The sequence below is a fragment of the Vicia villosa genome, linkage group LG4, assembly GCF_029867415.1.
Source record: "Vicia villosa cultivar HV-30 ecotype Madison, WI linkage group LG4, Vvil1.0, whole genome shotgun sequence".
Classification (NCBI taxonomy): domain Eukaryota; kingdom Viridiplantae; phylum Streptophyta; class Magnoliopsida; order Fabales; family Fabaceae; genus Vicia; species Vicia villosa.
This window is the reverse complement of record NC_081183.1, coordinates 45,281,542-45,302,595: the sequence shown is the minus strand read 5'-3', so window position 1 is coordinate 45,302,595 and position 21,054 is coordinate 45,281,542. Positions and strand designations below refer to the sequence as shown.

At 29.4% G+C, this 21,054-nt stretch overlaps 1 protein-coding gene and 1 long non-coding RNA gene across 11 annotated transcripts; one reads left to right on the top strand and one right to left on the bottom strand.

Moving 5' to 3' along the window:
- Positions 1 to 1,338: 1,338 nt before the first annotated feature.
- Positions 1,339 to 7,849, top strand: LOC131594770 (uncharacterized). 10 transcript variants are annotated; one of them, XR_009281516.1, is made up of 7 exons: positions 1,339 to 2,159; positions 2,281 to 2,566; positions 2,659 to 2,688; positions 2,805 to 3,868; positions 4,173 to 4,607; positions 4,821 to 5,289; positions 5,366 to 7,849. It is a non-coding gene; the product is annotated as an uncharacterized LOC131594770 (long non-coding RNA). The 10 variants fall into 10 exon arrangements; XR_009281519.1 differs by having other exon boundaries at positions 2,805 to 4,440; positions 4,543 to 4,607; XR_009281513.1 differs by having other exon boundaries at positions 2,805 to 4,607; positions 5,366 to 6,646; positions 6,745 to 7,848.
- Positions 7,850 to 8,755: 906 nt separating this feature from the next.
- Positions 8,756 to 12,424, bottom strand: LOC131599122 (serine carboxypeptidase-like 45). Its single transcript, XM_058871590.1, has 11 exons — positions 12,102 to 12,424; positions 11,919 to 12,020; positions 10,569 to 10,664; positions 10,356 to 10,448; positions 10,194 to 10,264; positions 9,914 to 10,111; positions 9,755 to 9,823; positions 9,537 to 9,661; positions 9,360 to 9,452; positions 9,124 to 9,241; positions 8,756 to 8,992 (listed from the first exon to the last, which is right to left on the bottom strand). The coding sequence occupies exons 1-11, from the start codon at positions 12,331 to 12,333 to the stop codon at positions 8,840 to 8,842; spliced, it is 1,350 nt and encodes a 449-aa protein (XP_058727573.1). The 5' UTR covers positions 12,334 to 12,424; the 3' UTR covers positions 8,756 to 8,839.
- Between the last annotated feature and the right edge of the window lie 8,630 nt (positions 12,425 to 21,054).

Genomic DNA, 21,054 nt, shown 5'->3' with positions numbered 1-21,054 from the left:
ACCCTAGATCCAATGATCTTAATGAAGTGTAGGAAGAAGGAAGCCAAAACAAGCACAAAAAAGGCAAAAAACCACATTCTGCCTGCTGGAAATCGATTTCATGCAGGGGGAAATCGATTTCCATAGTGCAGTTTTCAAAAAAAACAAGTTACGTTCAGCAGGAAATCGATTTCAGCCTTAAGGAAATCGATTTCCTCAGTGTAAATTTCAGCAAAAACAGCATTTAAAGGCATGAAACTTGACTTGAACAAATATACAAACACCTTATGATCACACATCAATTAGAGCACGAATTTTCCATCAAATCACCAACAAATAGCACCAATATAGCATCAAAGATGCATTGAACACAAACAACAAAGAATCACATTGTGATATACAAAAAGGATGAAGAAAATTACCAAATCTTGAACAAAACTTAGATCTACTTCAAGAATCACCAACACAAATCTTGATCTCTCAACAATTGAAGAAAAAAAAAGTGAAATGGATGGTGGTTTAGCTCAAAGTTTGTGAGGTTCAAGATGTAACTCACAAACTTTATGAAAGAATGAAGAGCTTTGGTGAATTTGGTAGGAATGAGGAGAGAAATTGCAAGAGGTTTTTTGGCTCTCAAAAGCTTGAGAAATGAGAGAGTAGTGGGCTCTATTTATAGGATGAGAGCAAGAGTAGTGGTAATTTGGTCTTTTTGCATTTGGTAATTAGCTTGTGTTTAATTGGTGATTAAAGTGGCAATTAAATGGTAAAAAGTGGTAAAATGGGGTTTAATGAAGAGAATTATTTTGATGAGGTGGAAAATTGGTGAAATGACAAAGATGGTCAAAGAAAATAGGTGCCAAAATCAAATCAAGCTTCCCTCTCTATTTTTTTTGAATTTCGCCTTAAGGAAATCGATTTCCCCAGGAGTGAAATCGATTTCACTCTGTTCCAGAAGAGAATTTGGCGCAAAATACACTAGGGAAATCGATTTACCCAGGAGGGAAATCGATTTCATGCTGTCCAGAATGTGATTTTGTTGAAGATTGCTGCAGGGAAATCGACTTACCCAGTAGGGAAATCGATTTCATCAGTCAAAAATGTGAAAAATGCCTTGCTTATTGCATGTCTTGGCTTGGTACCTACAAAACAAAAGCCTACAAAGAAACAAAGCAATATTTTTGGTATTTGGGTTAGTATAATATGCATAAAAGATAAACAATCATTGGTGCTTGATGGTCCCTCTCATTGATGAGGTGAGTGCAACACCATAAACAAACTTCCAAGTGAAGCTCTTGATTAGTGATTGGGATATGAATGATATAGGATCTTAGGGTCAAAAATTGGGGTATGACAGAAGCATGTGATGAAATAGGTTGGACGAAGCATGTGATGACTTGACTGGAAAGTAGACAGATCTGACATGTAACTTAAGTATGAGAATATCAGTTATGCCGTCCTTATGCGAAGTATATGATATCTCAGCAGTGGACCTATTGAGAATGAATTTGGGTTTGATTTGTTTTACTATATTGTACTGGCCATTCACTTGAACAAATTGGCAGAAACTTGGCACAGCTAGCAGAAGGCAGAATTGTGTTTGGTTATGGCGCAGATATAACCAAATGGAAAATTCGATTTGAAACATGAATAGTAACACAGTATGCAAGAAAGGAGTCATCCCTGGACGTGAATTGATTGTTGATTGTAAATCCAATAAAATGTTTATCCCATGGCAGAATGTCTGGTGTGACAAAACAGATTGGTTCTGTATGGTATATTGATTGTAATACATGCAGGCCAACCGTGCGAGACGCGGTCTAGAATTATTATGTTGGGTTCAATGACATGTGCAGGTTGGTTTGCAGAAGTACGAAAGAATGCGCCGCAAGATGCGAATTGGACATAATGCACCAATTTTAATCTGTGTGCATGATTGCGAGAGGCTTTGCCGCAAATGGAAAAATTTAGAAAAGAGAAAATGAAGTTTTGATTTAAAATGATGTGATGGACAATGTGTAAGAAAGGGTATATCAAGGTAAAATGAAAATGATGTTTGTTCGTGTTTTCATTTTCATTCTACGCCATTTCGAGTTCGTCTTCCTCTGCATGCAAATCTGCTACTTAGTGATAGAATCGGTTTGTGCTATGTCCTCAAGAATCGTTTAACTTCTTCTGACGAGGTAATGTTTTGGTACCGAGAACCTTTTTATAATTCGCGATTAGAATGATAAATTTGAAATGCACTAGACATGTTTGTATTATGATCCCTAAGAAGAGTGACTGTATTTGCTGGTAATGTAGTTGATGATTGCTTACTGTGGAAATTTTCAACCTGCGCGATTTTCACCACGCTGTTAACAACTTTCCATCAGATGCCTTTCTGTTTGATATGGATGCGCGCGCTCTCTCTCTTCAAGTTGTTAGATGGTTGATTTGCAGATGTAACAATTTCAGATGTTTTGAGTGAACGAGTATTGTATTCTTGGCAAGGTTAAGATATTGAGAACGCGGAGGGATCTACAATCGCTTTGATGGAATTCCATTACTGTGGGATAAACATCCTGTAACATCATCTACCGGTGGACTGGTAATATCTGTATTACAATTTACATCCCAAATACCAATATATTTTCTTTCATTCTAATCTGCATCCTGCGTTCCTCCCGTTGTTTATTTCAGGGTAAACAAAACCCTGGGGCCATAAACAGGGTAGGTAGTTTATTCCTGACAGTAGGTAGTTTCTTTGTTTCTATGATGATGTAGGTAATTGTTATTTCATGGGGATTTTCTAGAATTTGATTTTGATTTTGATTTTTGTGTTTTAGGTCAAGTAGAACAACTTTGTCTGAAATAGTGTTGCCGTTCAATACTATTCTGAATCATGACGCTGATTATGCTCCACCTATTGCTTCTCATGATATCATTCGAATTGATGCGGATATGGAGATACCTCTTTTGAGTCTTTCGTCAAATGAGGAGAATCTGGCTAAAGGGGCACAACAGTGGCAGAATACTATTACTGGTGTGGGTCAAAGGTTTAACAGTGTACATGAGTTTTGAGAGACGTTGCGTAAATATGCTATTGCTCATCAATTTGCATTCAAATATAAATAGAATGATAGTCATCGTGTGACTGTTAAATGCAAAGCAGAAGGTTGCCTTGGGAGAGTTCATGCTTCGAGGCTGTCAAGTACTCAGTTGATATGTGTCGATGACTAATAATTATCTCGGCGTGGAATAGCAAAACTAAGAAGACCATGTCAGGCTGTGTTCCGTCACAGATAGTTGGCTTGACCAGGACAACCATGATAGTGGGATTGAATTCAGAATGACGTTGTTCTGAAGGCCGCTCCGGCTGCGTGAGCCGTATATTGCTTACAATACTATTCCTTATACATTGCTTGCTTGGACTGTGATTGAGTGATGAATGTATTGTCTTTGCCTCTGTTTTGTATTTATGGCTTTCAACGCAAAGCTGCACATGGAGTTCATTTTACAGGGAGATGTTTGTATGAATTTGCGTACTGTTGTTTGCTATCATTGAGTTACAATTGCTGAATCAGAAATATACGGCTGCTGGAACAAGTCTACCGCGTGACAGTTTTGAACAAGATGTCTTAAGTGTTATTGTGCCTATTTTCGTCGAAAGTGGAATTATACTTCTTTTCTCATTAACTAATTGCCTGTCATTTTCTGTTAGATTCGCCACGTAAAACTGTTTTGCAGATGCTCTGTAGGATCGCCGGCAGTTTGGTACACATCCGCACTGTGCATGAAAAGGAAGACGCGAAGCTGGGCTCATCGATCCAAGAACTAGAAGAGGCAAGGTTTGAGGTTCCCGACTTGCTCTGTCGAGCTCTACAAGATCCAAAATCTGGTTTTGGATATGGTAAATAAAAATCGATAGAACTTGGCTCTGCTGTAGTCTAGCCAATGCATACTCCTGCTATCGTATGGCCACACGACATATATCAAGAGGAACTTTTTAATACAGTCAAGAAGCTGCTGAGGATGTCAGCAACTTTCAACTATATGTGTTATCTATTTAATGCTAATTTACAGTTCTTTCTAATGACCTGATGATTATATAGTGGTACTCAGTAGCATTTTTGCATTACTTTTGTACCTTTTTATTTTTATTATATTTTACGATTTTCTAATTCTATCTGAGAACCAACTCTCTTCTTTCTTAGGGTCATTGGTCTTTGGCCAAAAGCCTGCTTTTGTAGATTTTGGCTTTACTCCTACTCAAACAAGTCCATTTGGAAGTAACACCCAACAATCTCAATCAGCATTTGGAAGCAGCAAATTTCTCTTTCTCTTGGATGCAGATACTAGCAAGAAATGCGAGAAAGGTGAGCGCTGATCGGTTTGAAAGGCTTAATAACGGTGACGAAATGTTGGAGGCAAAAGAAGTAACACGAATGTTCCCAAAAATTGTAAAAAGTAAATGGAACAGTGGTAATGTATTGTTTTCTGCAGTTGAATGAGGTTTTGGTTCCTAATCCATTCAATCTTGTGGCACACCATTCACATGACCAATTTTAGAAGTCTATTTGACAGAAATCATTCTGAGGAGCTGAAGATTTGTCGTTATGCTGTTAAACAAAGCTGCGGTCATCTGACAAGTAATTATTATTATCAATCATTTTTCTTGCTTGCTCATGTTAATATTTTAATTATATGTGATTCATTTTCTCAGATGTTTTGTTGCTTATTATAATGTCTATGTAATTTGTATATCTTTGTTATTTTATCAATCTCTTTTTAATGAATTATGATTCAAATATGCAGTGTCGGTAAGTCTATAGATATCTAAAGAGTTTTTTTATTTGTTTTAGCTACTTTGGAGGACTGGAGTAAATTGTTTTGAATTATTAAATAAATTCATTGTGGGGCTAAACTAAAAACAAGATGTATCAAAGGTTAGTAATATAAATTCTAAGTATCAAAAATACACATTGAGACTTGTCCTTATTAGGGGGGTGAGGCTGGGTTTCATTTTTCTCCATTTCTCTTTTGGCTCTTGCTGAGGTGTTGTAGGTTTTTGATGTAGTTCTTCTCTCTATTGCCCTTAGTTGTAGCAGCACTTCTGCATTGCTTATGGTGTATTCTACTTTTGCCCCTCCTTTGTGTGAATTTCAGTAAACTTTTGTAAATGTTATATATAATGGTGCTTTCTCAGTGTTGTACTCTTGATTCTTTTGGTCATGCTTAATGTAATTGGTAGGGAGCTGTACACAAGGAGCGTTCTGGATTTGAGGGCCCATGGACTTCAAATCCTCTCATTTTTTACAACTCATACTTCACGTAAGTCTTTTAAGGGCTCATGTTCACTTTCTTGGTATAATAAGAACACAATACATTTCTGTTATTTTCATTTTAGACTTAATCGCTTGCTGCCGATGATGTTCATGGCTCATCATGGAGTCCTTCTCACATAGGCGATGGTTCTGCAGCTTCTCCTAGACAACCCGATGACACTACATCGACTTCAGAGGGAACTGATCATGGTTGTCGGGATCTCGCTCTAACTCCCAAAAACTTACGATCTTACGCTCCAGCAACCGGCCACCGATTTAAGTGGCACAAAGATCTTAAATTTGGCTGGAGCTTTGAACTCCTAGAGAAAGATCTTTAAATCGTGGGATCTTGAGAACCCAACGATCCATTATTTGTTTTTACCCGCTTTAGACCTGTTTCGACCAGATCATTAAACAACTGGAATCGGCCCATAAACTGACCCATAATTAACCCTGACTGTTGTGCACACATATTTTAAGGTTTTGAGACTTGCAATGTTTTAAATGACCTTCTATTATGTTATTTTTGTATAAAATATTTGCTATTGATGATTAAATTAATGAGAATTTTATGTTAAAGTAATTTTTCCTAGCTATTTCTATAATTTTGTCTATTTGTTGGGATCTTACAATCTGTGTTACGATCCTACGATTTACGCTTTTTCTATACTCTAAGAATCTTTATCGAGATCCCGATTTTAACAACCATGGAACTGATTCTAAAACCAGGCTAGCTTCAAATGATTCCTTTGATTTCTTTGATTTCTATGTTGTTTTATAATTCCTTCTCTTTGTTTTGGGGTTTCGTTGCTTCCGTTGGTTCTCGCAATACGGTTGTGGTGTCTGCTCTAGAAACATGGCGGTGTGTGCGTAGTGGCTGATATCATCAAATTTGGAGAGGTGATATGGCAGCAGAAAAAGCGACCATCACTCAAACTCTAACATCAGGGTGATTTTATAGCAGTCTTTCCCAATTCTTGATAAAAAACAAAAAGCAACTTTTCTGCAGTTGGCATGTATATTAGAGTAGATGATAGATAATGTTCTCTCTCTCTCAACATGTATATTAGACTTTTCTTTATCAATGCATTTACATTTGAATGTTTTAAACAATTATACTGTTTTGCCTCCCATTTTAAACAAGCTATGTTGAAGTTCTCCCACCAATGGAGAGACGGGGGTCTATTGTGTGTACAACGGAAACCAGAAAATAGACCTAACATGTCATCTGTGGTTTTTATGTTAAAGGGTGAAAAGTTACTTCCGAAACCAAGTAAACCTGGGTTCCATGCAGAAAGAGATAATGCAAACAGTGCAGAATCTTCTTCAAAGGAGGGTTCAATAAATGAAGCTTCAATCTCAATGTTAGAGGCCAGATAGAATGCCACTGTGCTTGACACTGATATGGCTGAATAAGACTGCTTCAAAACAACTTATAGAACATTTTTTTATGGTTTTGCAGGTGCTGGCTTTATAGGTGTTGGTTTTGCTGGTGCTATTGGCGCTGCAGCTGGTGATTGAGCTAAACTGGTACTAGAAATGAGAGCAAGACAATTTCCTTCATTTTCTTTTCTTAATGGTAATTGAAGGCCTTAAAATTTAGATTGTTTTGTAGTTTATGAAAAATGTAAAGGAATTGGTGCTTTTATAGATGTTAGGTAGTTAGAAAGGTTTAGTTATGTAAAATAAGGTATAGTTGTATTCTGTGAGGGGATATTTTATCTTTAGGAAGGTTATGTGTCAAAGTTGATTGAAATGTGGATTTGGCTACTTATGGAGTTTTGGTCCTGTTAGTGCAAAGCCGGAGTCAGTTTATGATGCAGCCGCGCGGTACAAGCTGCGAAGTTCTTGTTCTGTCTCGAAAGGTTGTGGTTTCTTTGCCATCACAATGCGGACGGTCTAAATCTATATCAGCTGTTGGTATTGTAGGTTGCAATATCTTATATAATCCTGCAACTTCATGCTTTGAGAGCTGTAGTATTTTCTGTCAGTATAAGGTGTATCAGCTGTTGATTTTTAGGAATCAATCATTTTAGTTTCTGCAATATTTGTTTTAGGGCAGTACTGGTAGTGTGGAGTTGTTAAACCCTGTTTATTGTATTTTGTGGACTTGGTGTAATAGGCATTTTTTATGCCTTTATTGTTCTGGTATATAATTAATTTTGCCTTTTAAAAAAAAAATACAGAAAAGGAAGAACCTCTCTAATCATTCAGGTAAGATGGATGTGAAATCAAATCAATCACTGTTAAGAAAGTTGTAGCAGTGTTCATATGGTTAAACAATTCCTCTAGACAGCTAGATATCAAAACTAAGTTGAAGTTCTTCTGATTATTTTCAAATGGAATTTGTACCTTTCAAAGTTACTTTGCCTAAAATCATGACATTTTCTCAATTCAATTTATTTTACAAATATGCTAGATCCAACACCCCAAGAATGTTGATGATTGAATTATCATTCGAAATATAGGCTTATTGAACCGAAGGCCTAATAACAAATGGAAATTACTGATTAATTTTGATGTATGGAATATCTTCCAAACTTATAACTTAATGGTGCATCTTTTTTGGTATAGAACTCCAAAAGAGAAAGGTGATGTCATGCTTGGTTAATGAACAAAAGAGAAACGTGCTGTCATGCTTGATTAATGCTACTACTCCTATATCTCCTATATCTCTGCAATACTCCCTCCGTCCCACAATGAGTGACCCAGCCCACCATTTCACACATATTAAGAAAAGTGGTTAAAAGTAAGAGAGAGAATAATATTTTTACTTTAATACCCTTATTATGTATTGGAAATGATGAAACTTTTATTAATTAGAGGGTAAAATTGGAAAAACTGTATTGGAAATTGAAATGGGTCATTCATTTTGGGACACCATTTTATTCCAAATGGGTCACTCATTGTGGGACGGAGGGAGTATTAATTGTGAAATATTATTCATTTCCAATACTCCATTACATTCTTTTCATACACTGCTCGATTTAAAATTATTGCAATTTGTAAGATACAATCATACACTACTTTACTTCACATCAGTCAGTATTTTAAGGAGAATTCAAACCCTCTTTTGTCCTAATCTTAATCTTATATTATCTTTCAAGTATTTAATTTTGTATGATGATTAGGTTGTCATAATAGTTATCTTTAATGATAGAACTCTTAAGTGCTTAAAGGATAAAGTGGTTTTCAAACTACACCACGACCAAACAATGCATCTAAATACATCCATAGATGTATTATTTAATCTAAAACAATACAAATTTTATTTTCTCAATTCCTTTTTATTTTTAATATTCAATTTTTTTAATATTAGTATTTTTATAAATTTTACCATTTTAACCCAAATTTAATCTTTGGATATTACTATTTTTATGTCTAATGTGATTTCTACTTTTTATTTTTGTATTGATTGTATTCAAATAAAAATAATTATTTATATATATAGAGACACAACTTTTATAAGGTAGTAACACAAATTTTATATGGTACTATTCAAATAAAAAAATTATTATTACAACTTTACATCTCATTTAGAAAAAAACACTATTTGATTAGTGTGATTTTTTTGGTAGGGGCTTCCCTTTCCAGAAAGCTTTCATCATTTCCAATGATCTCTCCGGTTGAGCTATTGGCGTGGAATGACCCGCCCCTCTTACAGTTGCAAAAGTCAGAATGTCCCCATATACTTGGGTCCATCCAGCAATCTAAACAATCAAACAACAAACATTAAAATAAGTCAGTAATTTTAAAGGTAGGAAAGAATATAGTTAGTAAATGAAAATCAAAAGGTTCATAAATTATTTCTAATAGTCAAGTAAGACATATATTTTTTTACCTTGTCACCCTTAAACCATGCTTCATGGTGTCTTGTGATGGTCAATCCCAAATCCTTAGCCAAACCTTTTATCAAAGGTCGTGTCCCAGTACACGGTATGACTGAATCCTCGTCGCCACTGCAAAGGAAAAACAATTTTACTTAGTCAAAAATTCTACATGTAATTTATTTATTTTTTTGAAATGACACCAAAATACACTATAATAAAATAAAAATCACCATAATACAATAATTACCAATATGCCAGCACTCTAACACCTGCTTTAACAAGTGTCCCAAGCATATATAAGGCTGGATTTTCAAGATTTGTGTAGTTATACACAAGATTCCTGGAATGAAACAATCAATAAAAAAAAGTAAATTGAAGAACAATATTTTGTAATTCCAATAATTTCATAGAATATAAAACTTACGCGCTGCAGGTTGTCCAATCCTTGACCCCTACAAGCTCGCCGTGAAGAGCTTGTTGTACATCCTTCCTATTGAAGAATTCAATCGACTGTTGTACAATGCATATGTTTCTCTTCACGCCGAGTTGCTAAACAAATGAAGAAGACAAGAATTAGGAACATGAACTTAAAAAACATAATAAAAATATAATATAGATTAAGAGATGAGATGAACTATATACCTCTATGGCCAACTTTTGTGTTGGACAAACATCATTTGAAATGTCAAACACGTCTAAGTTGGCATTTACCTACACATGAAATATATGTCAATTGTAAGTTTTTAATAAAAATAAAAATCACTGTATCAATTTCTAAAATATATAAATATATAAACCAACCTCTAATTCCATTTGAAGGAGAATGTCAAAACATGTGGCATTTAATACATTTGTTGCTCTCAACTGTTTCTTTATGTCAACATAGCTGCAGTTGTTGCTCAACAACTCATATGTTGAGTCGGAAATTACTCCACGCTGCCATAAATAGTCAGTTGAGGCGGTGAAATCCGTGTCAAAATCTAGAAGAGGATTCCCTATCTGCAAATATCAACAAATAAGTCACTATTTTTCACATGTGTTTAAATAAACCATAAAAAATATAGAAAAAATGTTGACTCACGGATATCCCCTTCAGATTGAATTCAGATTTGGTCTGAAGGATGAGGAGAGCAAGTTGAGGAGCAAAGTGTCCTGTAGATATAAACAAACATGAAATGCATTATTCAAAAGAATATTAAATTGAAAAAAAAATATTTTTTTAACATAAAATATAAGATTTTACCTGCATAACTCTCCCCAGCTATAAAAAAGTTGTTGGTTCTAAAATTGGGGAATTTATTGAACCAATGCTGCAAAAAAACAAGGTGATCCCTTGCTGTAAATCAGTGAGTTAGTATATGCTTTTGATAAATATCATATATAAAAATTAAAAATAAAATAAAAATGTACTTAGATGAATATTTATTAAAAAACCATTAATAAAAAAAAATATTACCTGCAAAGTCATCATTCAAAAATAAGTAGTCGGAAGTGTTTCTCGAATAAGAGAAACCGACGCCAGCTGGAGAATCCAAATACAGCATATTTGCTTCTGTAATAGATTAGAGATCAATATATTATTATTCTTCCAATCTTTCATTTAAAAAAATACCATTCTTAATCATAATAGTTTGTTTATTAATTCCTTTGGAGGTCTATATTTATTCTGCATATGTTGCAACTGAGATTCTGTAGTTTTATTCTTTTTCGGCGGATCTATTAAGGGGCTGGTGGGTGCCGTGGCACCCCTCACATATTAATATACAAATTAATTCATGGAAAAAATATTAATATGTTGGTATCTGGTGCAGTGGTATCATATGTATAGATATTTTAGCAGTTTGTTCTTATGTTCAGTTCTTTGTGGCTCCCTTTTTTTTATATATTTTTTTTTGAAAAAGCAAAAAGATATTAAATTAATAAACCAAGTCAAGGCATAAGGAATGCCAAGACCAAAACTGATACAGAGTTAATTTAAATCCAAAATACCAAGAGCCAAAGCAACTAGAACATGATAGACACCTACAACAGCATCACATACAAACTCCTAAACACACACTGTTACACCTATATAATACCAAACTCCAAATGCCAATATATCACAGCAAGCACAACCAAAGGAACCAAATAGACTGGAATTATGCATGGGCCAAATGCACAGCAGTATGCAGGGACCAAATGCACAGCAGTAACATACACCCTTTTTTTTATATATATTTTTATTTAAAACAAATGTTATATAAAGACTTAAACTTAATCTAAGAGATAAAGTAAAGGTGTATATTGAAAAATGAGAAACACTGAGTGGCGTGAGTTGTAGGATTTTGGTTGTGAGTGTTTTGAATGGTTTGTTTTTATTTGTAAAACTAAAATTTTTTTAATTTAGGGGAACTCAAATTTGTATTGAATAAAGATTTTGGGGGAGTTCCATAAAATTTTCAAATATCTTTTATGATATTATATTATTCTGAAAATTAAAAATATAGTATTCTTTTTTATCATTCTATACAAAATAAATTTTTAAAAAATGTCAAATATTTGTTTATGTTTTTTAAAAATTAGTTTTCGAAAGCTCTCTCTTTAAAAAATTAGTTTTAGTTTTTCAAACTCTAAAACAAAGTCTAAAAATAAATTAAGCAATAAATCTATTTTATTTTATGTGTTTTATTTGAAACTTTTAATATATCCTATATTTTTATGGCACCCCCAAGAAAAATATCCAAGATCCGCCAGTGGCACTATGTAAATTTCTTTTAGATTTTATATTCTACATAAGGAGTTGGAGGAATAGAGGCTGAAAAAATACCTGTATTCCAGCTGTATGGATTTTTTATGAGACCCTCGCCAGAGATGAGAAAAGGTCCATGCTGTGAGAATGCTGCTCCTCCCACAGCAGAACAACCGGGCCCTTCAAAATATATATAGTGTTAATAAGTGAAAATCAAACAATAAGTTTTGCAATGTATAATTTGTTAATGAAATTACTCACCACCGTGTAACCAGAGCACCACTGGTTTTGATGCTGGCTCAACGCTGGCTTCTACGAAGTAGTAGAAGAGCCGTCTGTCATGGGCTACATCTACGGTGATGTAACCGGCATGTTGTGAAAAATTCACCGGCGGTTGTCCGGGTAAGTCAGTTACCTTATCGGTAACTGCTACACCCGGAGAAGAGATCAGAAAGCTTAGAAAGAAAAGGATCAAAAAGTGAATTGTAGACATATTACAGAGTTAAAGATTTCTTGGGTATAGTTTGGCCAACAAGGTTATGATATGAGATGAGATTATGAAATGAAGTTGTGTGTTTTTCCAAATGATCGTTGTCTATTTATAGGAGGAGAAAGTAATGCTGCTGTGTTTAGTAAGTGAGAAAGTAATGCTGTGCACATGAGAAGTAGAGAGTAGAGACTATTGATAAAAAAACAACATGGCCCCACTTGTTTTTTCTTCTTCGTTGATTTGTGCAGAAATATCAAGAGAAGTTTTTTTTTTTTTTGTTATTCCAACATTGCCCTTATCTAAGTATGCTCATTTGAACACTATGTATCTTTCTGCTTTAACTTAGCATTAATATGTTATACTACAATTTATGAGAATCATATATAAATTATATATGGATGCAGCAACTTATATATTTTTTTACAAATAATAACTTAATAACAACAACGTTAGTGAATGGTGAATAATAAATTATTTTTATGCAAAATCAATTAATATACGTTGAACTAGTGTAGAATTAATTTTGATAAATTGGTTATGGTTAAAATTGTATTTGAGTTCACATTTTTAGTAGTCATAATTGATTTAGAAATATTTAGTTGATTTTAATTTTTACCGTCAAAATGAATTTCAGCTTAAGATATATTGCTTGCTCGCGTCATAATTTCTATATTTAAATATATTGTTTTTCACTTAAAATAGTTAATTAATGAATAAAAATAGTTAACTAGTTCAGTATCGGATTCATTATTTTACATAATTTAATTTAATTGAATCAATATTAGATTCAATTTTGAGGAGCATTTATTGGAATTGATTGGGGAGTATTGTATTAAATTCAATTAATAGTTTAAATAATTAATTAATAAACAAAATTAATTAATTATATTAAAAATTAATTCTATTAAAAATCAAATACACAATTTTAACCAAAATCAATTTTATTAAAATTAATTATATTGAAATCAACTAATATCACCACATAACCAAACGTATAAAATTGAGCTTAGCCACTAAAATTGATTCCTCAGAAAAAAAGTACCAAACGAACATAAATGTGATTTCTATATTTAAATGTATTCTTCTCTAGTTAATACATAAACATTAATATTTAATTAGTTAACTATTGTAAAATGATTGATGTTTTAAGCAATAAATCAATATTAATATTTATTTATATTAAGAAATAAATTATTTTATTATTTTACATAATTTAATTTAATTGAGTCAGTAACAGATTCAATTTTGATGAATATTTATTGGAATTGATTGGAGAGCATTATGTTTAAATAATTAATTAATAAATAAAAAACATTATTTAATTATTTTAAAGAAAAAAATGAAAAAAATAAAAGTTTCAGTTAAGGGTCGGCCAACGGTTGGCCGAACCCCAACTAGAAAAAAAGAAACAGTACAGGTCGTCTATGCATTGGCCAAATCGCAACTGAAAAAGTGGCACTTTAGAAGAGAATTTCTAACTTGTGACATATTGATACTCCATATAATTTTCAAATAAGTGGCATAGAAGTAAAAAATTTGAATGGATAAAAGTTATTAATCCTACCCCCATCAAGAAGTGACTTATACTGAAAGTATTTATGCAATTGTGCTCCACGTTTCAATATGTAGTTGGATAATAAGATTGTGATCTTTGGCCACAATCACAAAAGTATATATTAAATACTCCTATATGACAAAAGTTGGAGGCTTATCGTCCTATGTAGTACAAAAGTTATCATAATATGGGGAATCCACTCAGTGATACAGTGATGAGAACGTGTGGAGTGTGGACAAAGTGATACAAAAGTTCGGGCTAGCCTTCCTAGTACAAAAGCTGTATGTATAATGTGATGAATCCACTCAAACTAATATTCCTCCCGGCTTATAACAAGTCTTTTATTTGAGTTATACGTAATTCTTAAAAAGAATATTAAATATATTTATTTTAATAATAAAATAAGTATTATCTATTAAAATATTTTTATTTATTATAAATAGTAGATTAATTGAAAAGCATAAAAGTAAAATAAAGAGGATATAATAGTGAAAAAAATACTCCCTGTTTTTTATTATAAATTGCTAAATTTTTTTGTATTTTAATATAAGTCGTTTTACACTTTTACAATTCCAATAAATAATTAATGATATATTTTTTTATTATATCCTTAAACATTTATTATTCTCTTTCCTCTCAATCTTATAAATTTATCTTTCATATATCATTAATGAGAGACAATTTTATAAAAACCTTCATAACTTCTCATTTTTGTAGAAGAGTTATTTTTTTTTAACATGTAAAACGACTTTTAATAAATAAACCAAGATATTATGATAGTGATGATAATATGGGGATACAGTGATATTTTCTACAACTTCAGACAGGAATTAATTTAATAAGAGAAGCTCTCATGTTTTTTTTACTATAATTTTATTTGTTCCTAAGAAAAATATTTAATTTAGAAAAAAAACGCATGATTTTCTTACTAATTTAATATTTGTTCTTAAGAAAAATAGCCAGACATTAATTTAGTTCTTATGGCTAAAAAAATAGTAAAATAAAAGATATATGTAAAACACTAATTTTGACATTTTCAAGTGGCTAGAAAATTGTTCAAGCTTTATAATAATGATAATAATAATATACAATTAAATATTTACTAGTTTGATTTCAAATAAAAAAAATAAATCACGTTTTCAATTGGCTAAAAGATAGTCAGAAAATCTAAAATACTTAAGGATTAAATACATGATTGGAAAATCACATTTTAAAATTAATTTATATTTTTTTAATTTAAAAAAATATTTATATATAACTTATGAATATTAATATAAAATGATAGAATGGTTACACTCATATAATCTTCATTTAGAGTAAAAGTTACTTGAGAATTGAAATTTATCTTCAGAAAAATATATTTTCTCTCTGACATATTATTAGAGACTTTATAAATTAATTATCAAGAAATAGCACGCCATATAATCTAATTAATAATTAGAATTTTTTTTATCATATCAATCTTTTGTGTTTAGTAGAAATAAAAATGATTTAGTATTTCTATTAAGCACAAAAGATTGATATGATAAATCAATATATGCTAAATTATTTTATAGAGAAATATTTTTAATTTATTTTAAATATTAATTTAAATTAAATATGTCCAAAATACAAATTCAAACCAAATTGCTTTTAAGCCATATATAACACCAAATTAGAGAAATATTTTCAATTAATTTAAATTAAATATGTCAAAAATACAAATCCTAACCAAACTGATTTAAAACCATATAAAACCAAATTAGAGAAATATTTCCAATTTATTTTAAATATTAATTTAAATTAAATATGTCTAAAATCCAAATCAAATTGTTTTTAAGTCATATATAAAACCAAATTAGAAAAGTATTTCTTGTTTATTTTAATTTAATTATTAAAATATATTAATTTTGACTTCTCTCAATGACTTTCAATTATATATTAGTTTTAAGGATTAAATCAAATATAATATAATTGAAGTGACTTAATTCACATTTATCAACTAAAAGGTAAAAATTAAAAACACTTATGTTTATTTTATTAAAAGGAATGCATATGCTGTTTTGATTATTTGAAAAGTCCTTGAGCATTTCAATTATTACTGGACCCATAAGCATCATTCCAGACTTTGACTTTTAAGGTTGATTCAATGAATAGAAATGTCTCAAAAGAACTTGGTCGGCAACTAGGGTCCAACAAAAAATGCAATTGAATTACATTCTCAGTCTCACAAAAGCCAAATTTCTACTAATATGGGAACACCCTTTTAATATTTTAATGTCACTTTTTCTATTTTGGGTATTTTAATCACATGCACAGTATGTAATACTACAAAAGTTGTCATATCGTGGGAATCCAATCAATTTCATCTTATCTCTTTTTTTTTTTTTTAAATGGAAGGTGGTCTGAAACCACCACAAAATATATTGAAACGAAAATTCTAATACAAAAGTTGTCTCATTTCAAAGTGATAGTGAGATCTATTATGAGTCCTATCAAGTTAGCGATTGTGGATGAAAACGTGTGGACTGCATAAACCCACCCAGCCAGGGGAATTCCAAATAAAGTGAGATCAAGTATTAGTCCTATCAAGAGAAACTCAATACTTTTCTTTAATTTAAAAAATATTAATTTAGAAAAAAAAAACTCATAATATAAATTAAAAAAAAAAACCACGTTTTCAATTGGTTAAAATAGCTAGGAAATCTAAAATACCTTACAGATTAAATTCATGATTGGAAAATCACATTTTAAAAACAATTTATATTTTCTAATTTAAAATTATATGTATAAATAACTTACAAAATGATAGAATGGTTTGACATATAATCTCAATTTAAAGTAAGATTTAGAGTAAAAATCACTTGAAAATTAAAATTTATCGTTTCTAAAATATAATTTTTCTCTGACATAACATGAGAGACTTCAAAAATTTAATTATCAAAAAATAACATGTCATCTAATCTAATTAATAATTACCGTCATCTAATGTAATTAATAATTAACAAGAAATTAGAATTTTCTTGATCATACAAATCTTTATGCTTAATTGAAATCAAAATCATTTGGTAGTTAGAATTTCTTCATTAAAATTTGTTATACCCTTCTTATCATGATTACTATCACTAAGTTTTAAAATATGAAAAGGAAAGTTTTAATAGATAAATAAAAAAACAAATATCTAATTTATTATAATAAAATAAGATAAATGATTTGACCAATCAATTATAAATTAATACTAGTTAAGATAAAATATAGCAAATTTTTTATATTAAATATGAATGTAAATTAAATAAGTCTAATCTACAAAACCAAACCAAATTGTTTTAAAGCCATAACACCACATTAGCGAAATATTTCCAATTTATTTTAAATTTAATATGTCTAAAATACAAATTCAAACCAAACTATTTTTAAGCCATATATAACACCAAAGTAGAAAAATATTTTCAATTTATTTTAAATATTAATTTATTTTAAATATTACCATGTCGTTTCTAACACGTGAAGGCTTATCATGATAACAAATCCAAACCAAATTGTTTTTAACCCATAGTATATAGTAACACCAAATTAGAACATATTTCTAATTTATGTTAATTGTTAATTTAAATTAAATATGTCTAAAATATAAGTTCAAATTTTAAATTATTTAAGATAAATCCAACAAAATATGGTTTATGAAACTTATAATATTTCTTATCTTATGTAGGTTCCACTGCTTGCTTGACCGATTCACACAATTATTTTATCAGTTGCAAGCACATATTCCAATTCCAATTTATGTGGCATATATACTTCAATAGTGAAAATTGTGAAAAAGTTAGAAGATACAATGCATGTGGTGGTAGTGTTAATGCTTCACACCAAACAAGTAACTATAATAAGCTAATTAGTACAATAGTCCACTTACCATGTTTCTTCAATTTCAATTTTTTTTCTGTTTTATTTTTTTTCTAATTATTTTAAATTATTGTAAATAGCAAAAATATATATATATATATATATATATATATATATATATATATATATATATATATATATATATATATATATATATATATATATATATTAACGGATAAAAAATTACGAGGAAGAAACGGTGAATTGGAGCTAATTTAATAAATTAACAATTCTTATAATAATAAATATTATTTTTTTTCAATATATAAATTATCTTTTATTAATAAAAAATGAGAATAAATTTTATTCACTAAAAACGAAACAACAAATTTTCATGAATTTTTAAGAAAAACTTAATGATGTATGTTATTATATGATAAAAATATTAATTTCCATAATATACTTTACAACTACTAATAGCTAAAAAAAAGAATATTATTATATTTATTACCTTTATAAATAATTAAATTTATTTGGTATTGATACTGTTGTTTCTTATAATTCAAATGCAAATCTCTAAAGTAGACAAACGACATTTAATTCTATTTCGTTTATAAAGTATATTAATATTTTTATTTTATTTATTATAAAAAAATTCTTCAATTTCACAAATGTGTTTTTTATTTTCAATCATACTCACTTTGTTTAGGTTTGTTTTAATTATTTTTTTTCTATATTCTAAACCCAACATCCAAAACAAATTTACATATTCTAATCCTATATTATGAGTCATTGACCTCTCTTTCAATATCAATAATATCATAATGGAAGCATGACTCATGTAGTGGAAGTCTAAGCTAATAATGTCTATTTCCGCTGAATTTTGCAATTATAACCATATTTTAAAACTAAAACTCCTTAAAAAATAACTATAACTTTGGTGTGCCAAATTTGTCTAACAAAAAGTCTTTGTTAATATTATTATGCATAAAATTAAACCAGAGTCTTAGACATGAAACCAATAGTGACTAAGAAATCCACATATGAGATCCACTGTCTTGTTTGAATATTTGGTGTAGAAACTTAAATTTTATTTTTTTAAAAACAAATTTATAGTTTGGAAAACTTTTAATAAATATATAAATACAACTTTTCCAAAATTTATAAAAAATAAATTTGCCATTAATTTTTAATTTGATTATTTTAAAGAAATAAATTATATCCCGGTAAACTTAATATTATATCTTTTTGTTCTCTTATTTATTAGAATTTATACAACCAAAAAAATAAAAAATTGTAATCTCCATAAAAAATCAATTTTTTTAAAATTAGAATTTAAATAAAAATTAAAAAATGTCATTAGAAAAAAACCTTGCAATTAATTTCATAGCAAAGATGAATTTTTTTTGGTCAATAGCAAGGATGAATTTTGAAAACTCTACCTTTTAATATTATGGAAATTGATTCTTTTTTAATGAATTCTATTGCATATTAAAAAAAATCAACATCAATCATTATCATGGTGGAAATGATGTCTCCTATTGGTTGAAAATGAAATGTAGTACTTTGACTTTTAAGGTTGATTCAATGAATATAAATGTCTCAAAGGAACTTGGTCGTCAATTAGGGTCCAACAAAAAAAGTGCAATTGAATTACATTCTCAGTCTCACAAAGCCAAATTTCTACTAATATGGAGACACCCTTTTAATATTTTAATGTCACTTTTTCTATTTTAGATATTTTAATCACATGCACACTATGTATACAAAAGTTGTCATAACGTGGGGAATCCATTCAAAATGATATAGTGATGACAACGTGTGAACAAAGTGATAAAAGTTGGGGCTTGTCCTACCCGGAAAGAGAAACTCAATGTTTTTCTTACTTTAATTTACGTAATTTATAAAATATTAATTTAGAAAAAAAAAACTTAGATGTTCATTTTAATTTAATTTGTCCTTTAGAAAAATTGTCAGACATTAATTTATTTCTTATTGTTAAAAAATAATAAAATAAAAGATATGTAAAACACTAATTTGACATTTTTAAGTGGCTAGAAAATAGTTCAAAATTTATGATAATAATAATATATAATTAAATAATTACTAACTTGATTTTAAATAAAAAATTAAACCCGTTTTCAATTGGCTAAAAGATAGCTAACAAATCTAAAATTTCTTAGGTATTAAATTCATGATCGGGAAATCACATTTTAAAAATAATTTATATTTATAAATTTCAAAGTATATTTATAAATAACTTCTAAATATAAATATAAAAGTCACTTGAGAATTGAGATTTATCTTTTTTAAATTATAATCTCTCTGGAATAATATGAGAGATTTCACAAATCTAATTATCAAAAAATAACACGCAGTCTAACCTAATTAATAATTAACAAGTAATTAGAATTTTCATGACCATACCAATATTTGTACTTAATTGAAATAAAAATCATTTGGTAGTTTAGAATTTCTTCATTAAATTTTTTATACCTTTTTATCATGATTACGATGTCTTAAGTTTTAAAATGTGAAAAGGAGAATTTTAATAGGTAAATAAAAAAAATATATCTAATTTATTATAATAAAATTAGATAAATGATTTGACCAATCAATTATAAATAAATACTAGTTAAGATAAAATATAGCAAACTTTTTATATTTAATATTAATTTAAATAAAATAAGTCTAACCTAGGTTTTAAGCCATAACCCCAAATTAGAGATATTTCCAATTTATTTTAAATATTAGTTTAAATTGAATATAAAATACAAATTCAAATCAAACTGTTTTAAAGTCATATATAACACCAAATTAGAAAAATATTTTCAATTTATTTTAAATATTAATTTAAATTAAATATGTCTAAAATAAAAATCCTAACCAAATTGATGTAAAGCCATTTATAACACGAAGCTAGAGAATAATTGATTTTAGATTCGAACATTAAAAAAAAATGTTAGAAGACATGCAATGTATGTGGTAGTGCTAATGCTTAACTAAAAATTAACAAACAGAAAACCACGAGAAAGAGACGGTAAATTGAAAGTTATTTAATAAATGAACAATTTTTATAGTAATAAAAATTGGTATTCTTTTTAAATAAACAAATTATTTTCTTATTAACAAAAAATGAGAATACATTTTTATTCACTTTAAATGAAACTGGAAGTAATAATTTTGATGAAAATTTAACTAAATGAATTTTCAAGAAAAACTCAATGGTATAGGTTATTATGTGATAAAAATATTAATTCCCAAAATATACTTTACAACTACGTACTAATAGCAAAATTAAACTATCGTGTTTATTACATTTATAAATAATTAAATTAAAATATTAT

What these genes read in the sequence shown, in the direction of transcription:
- LOC131599122 (XM_058871590.1), bottom strand. Translation starts at nt 12,333, where the DNA reads ATGTCTACAATTCACTTTTTGATCCTTTTCTTTCTAAGCTTTCTGATC. An exon ending in TCCTTCAAATGGAATTAGAG is followed by an intron (nt 9,824 to 9,913) that starts GTTGGTTTATAT and finishes TTTCATGTGTAG; the next exon opens with GTAAATGCCAACTTAGACGT. An exon ending in GATTGGACAACCTGCAGCGC is followed by an intron (nt 9,453 to 9,536) that starts GTAAGTTTTATA and finishes GTTTCATTCCAG; the next exon opens with GAATCTTGTGTATAACTACA.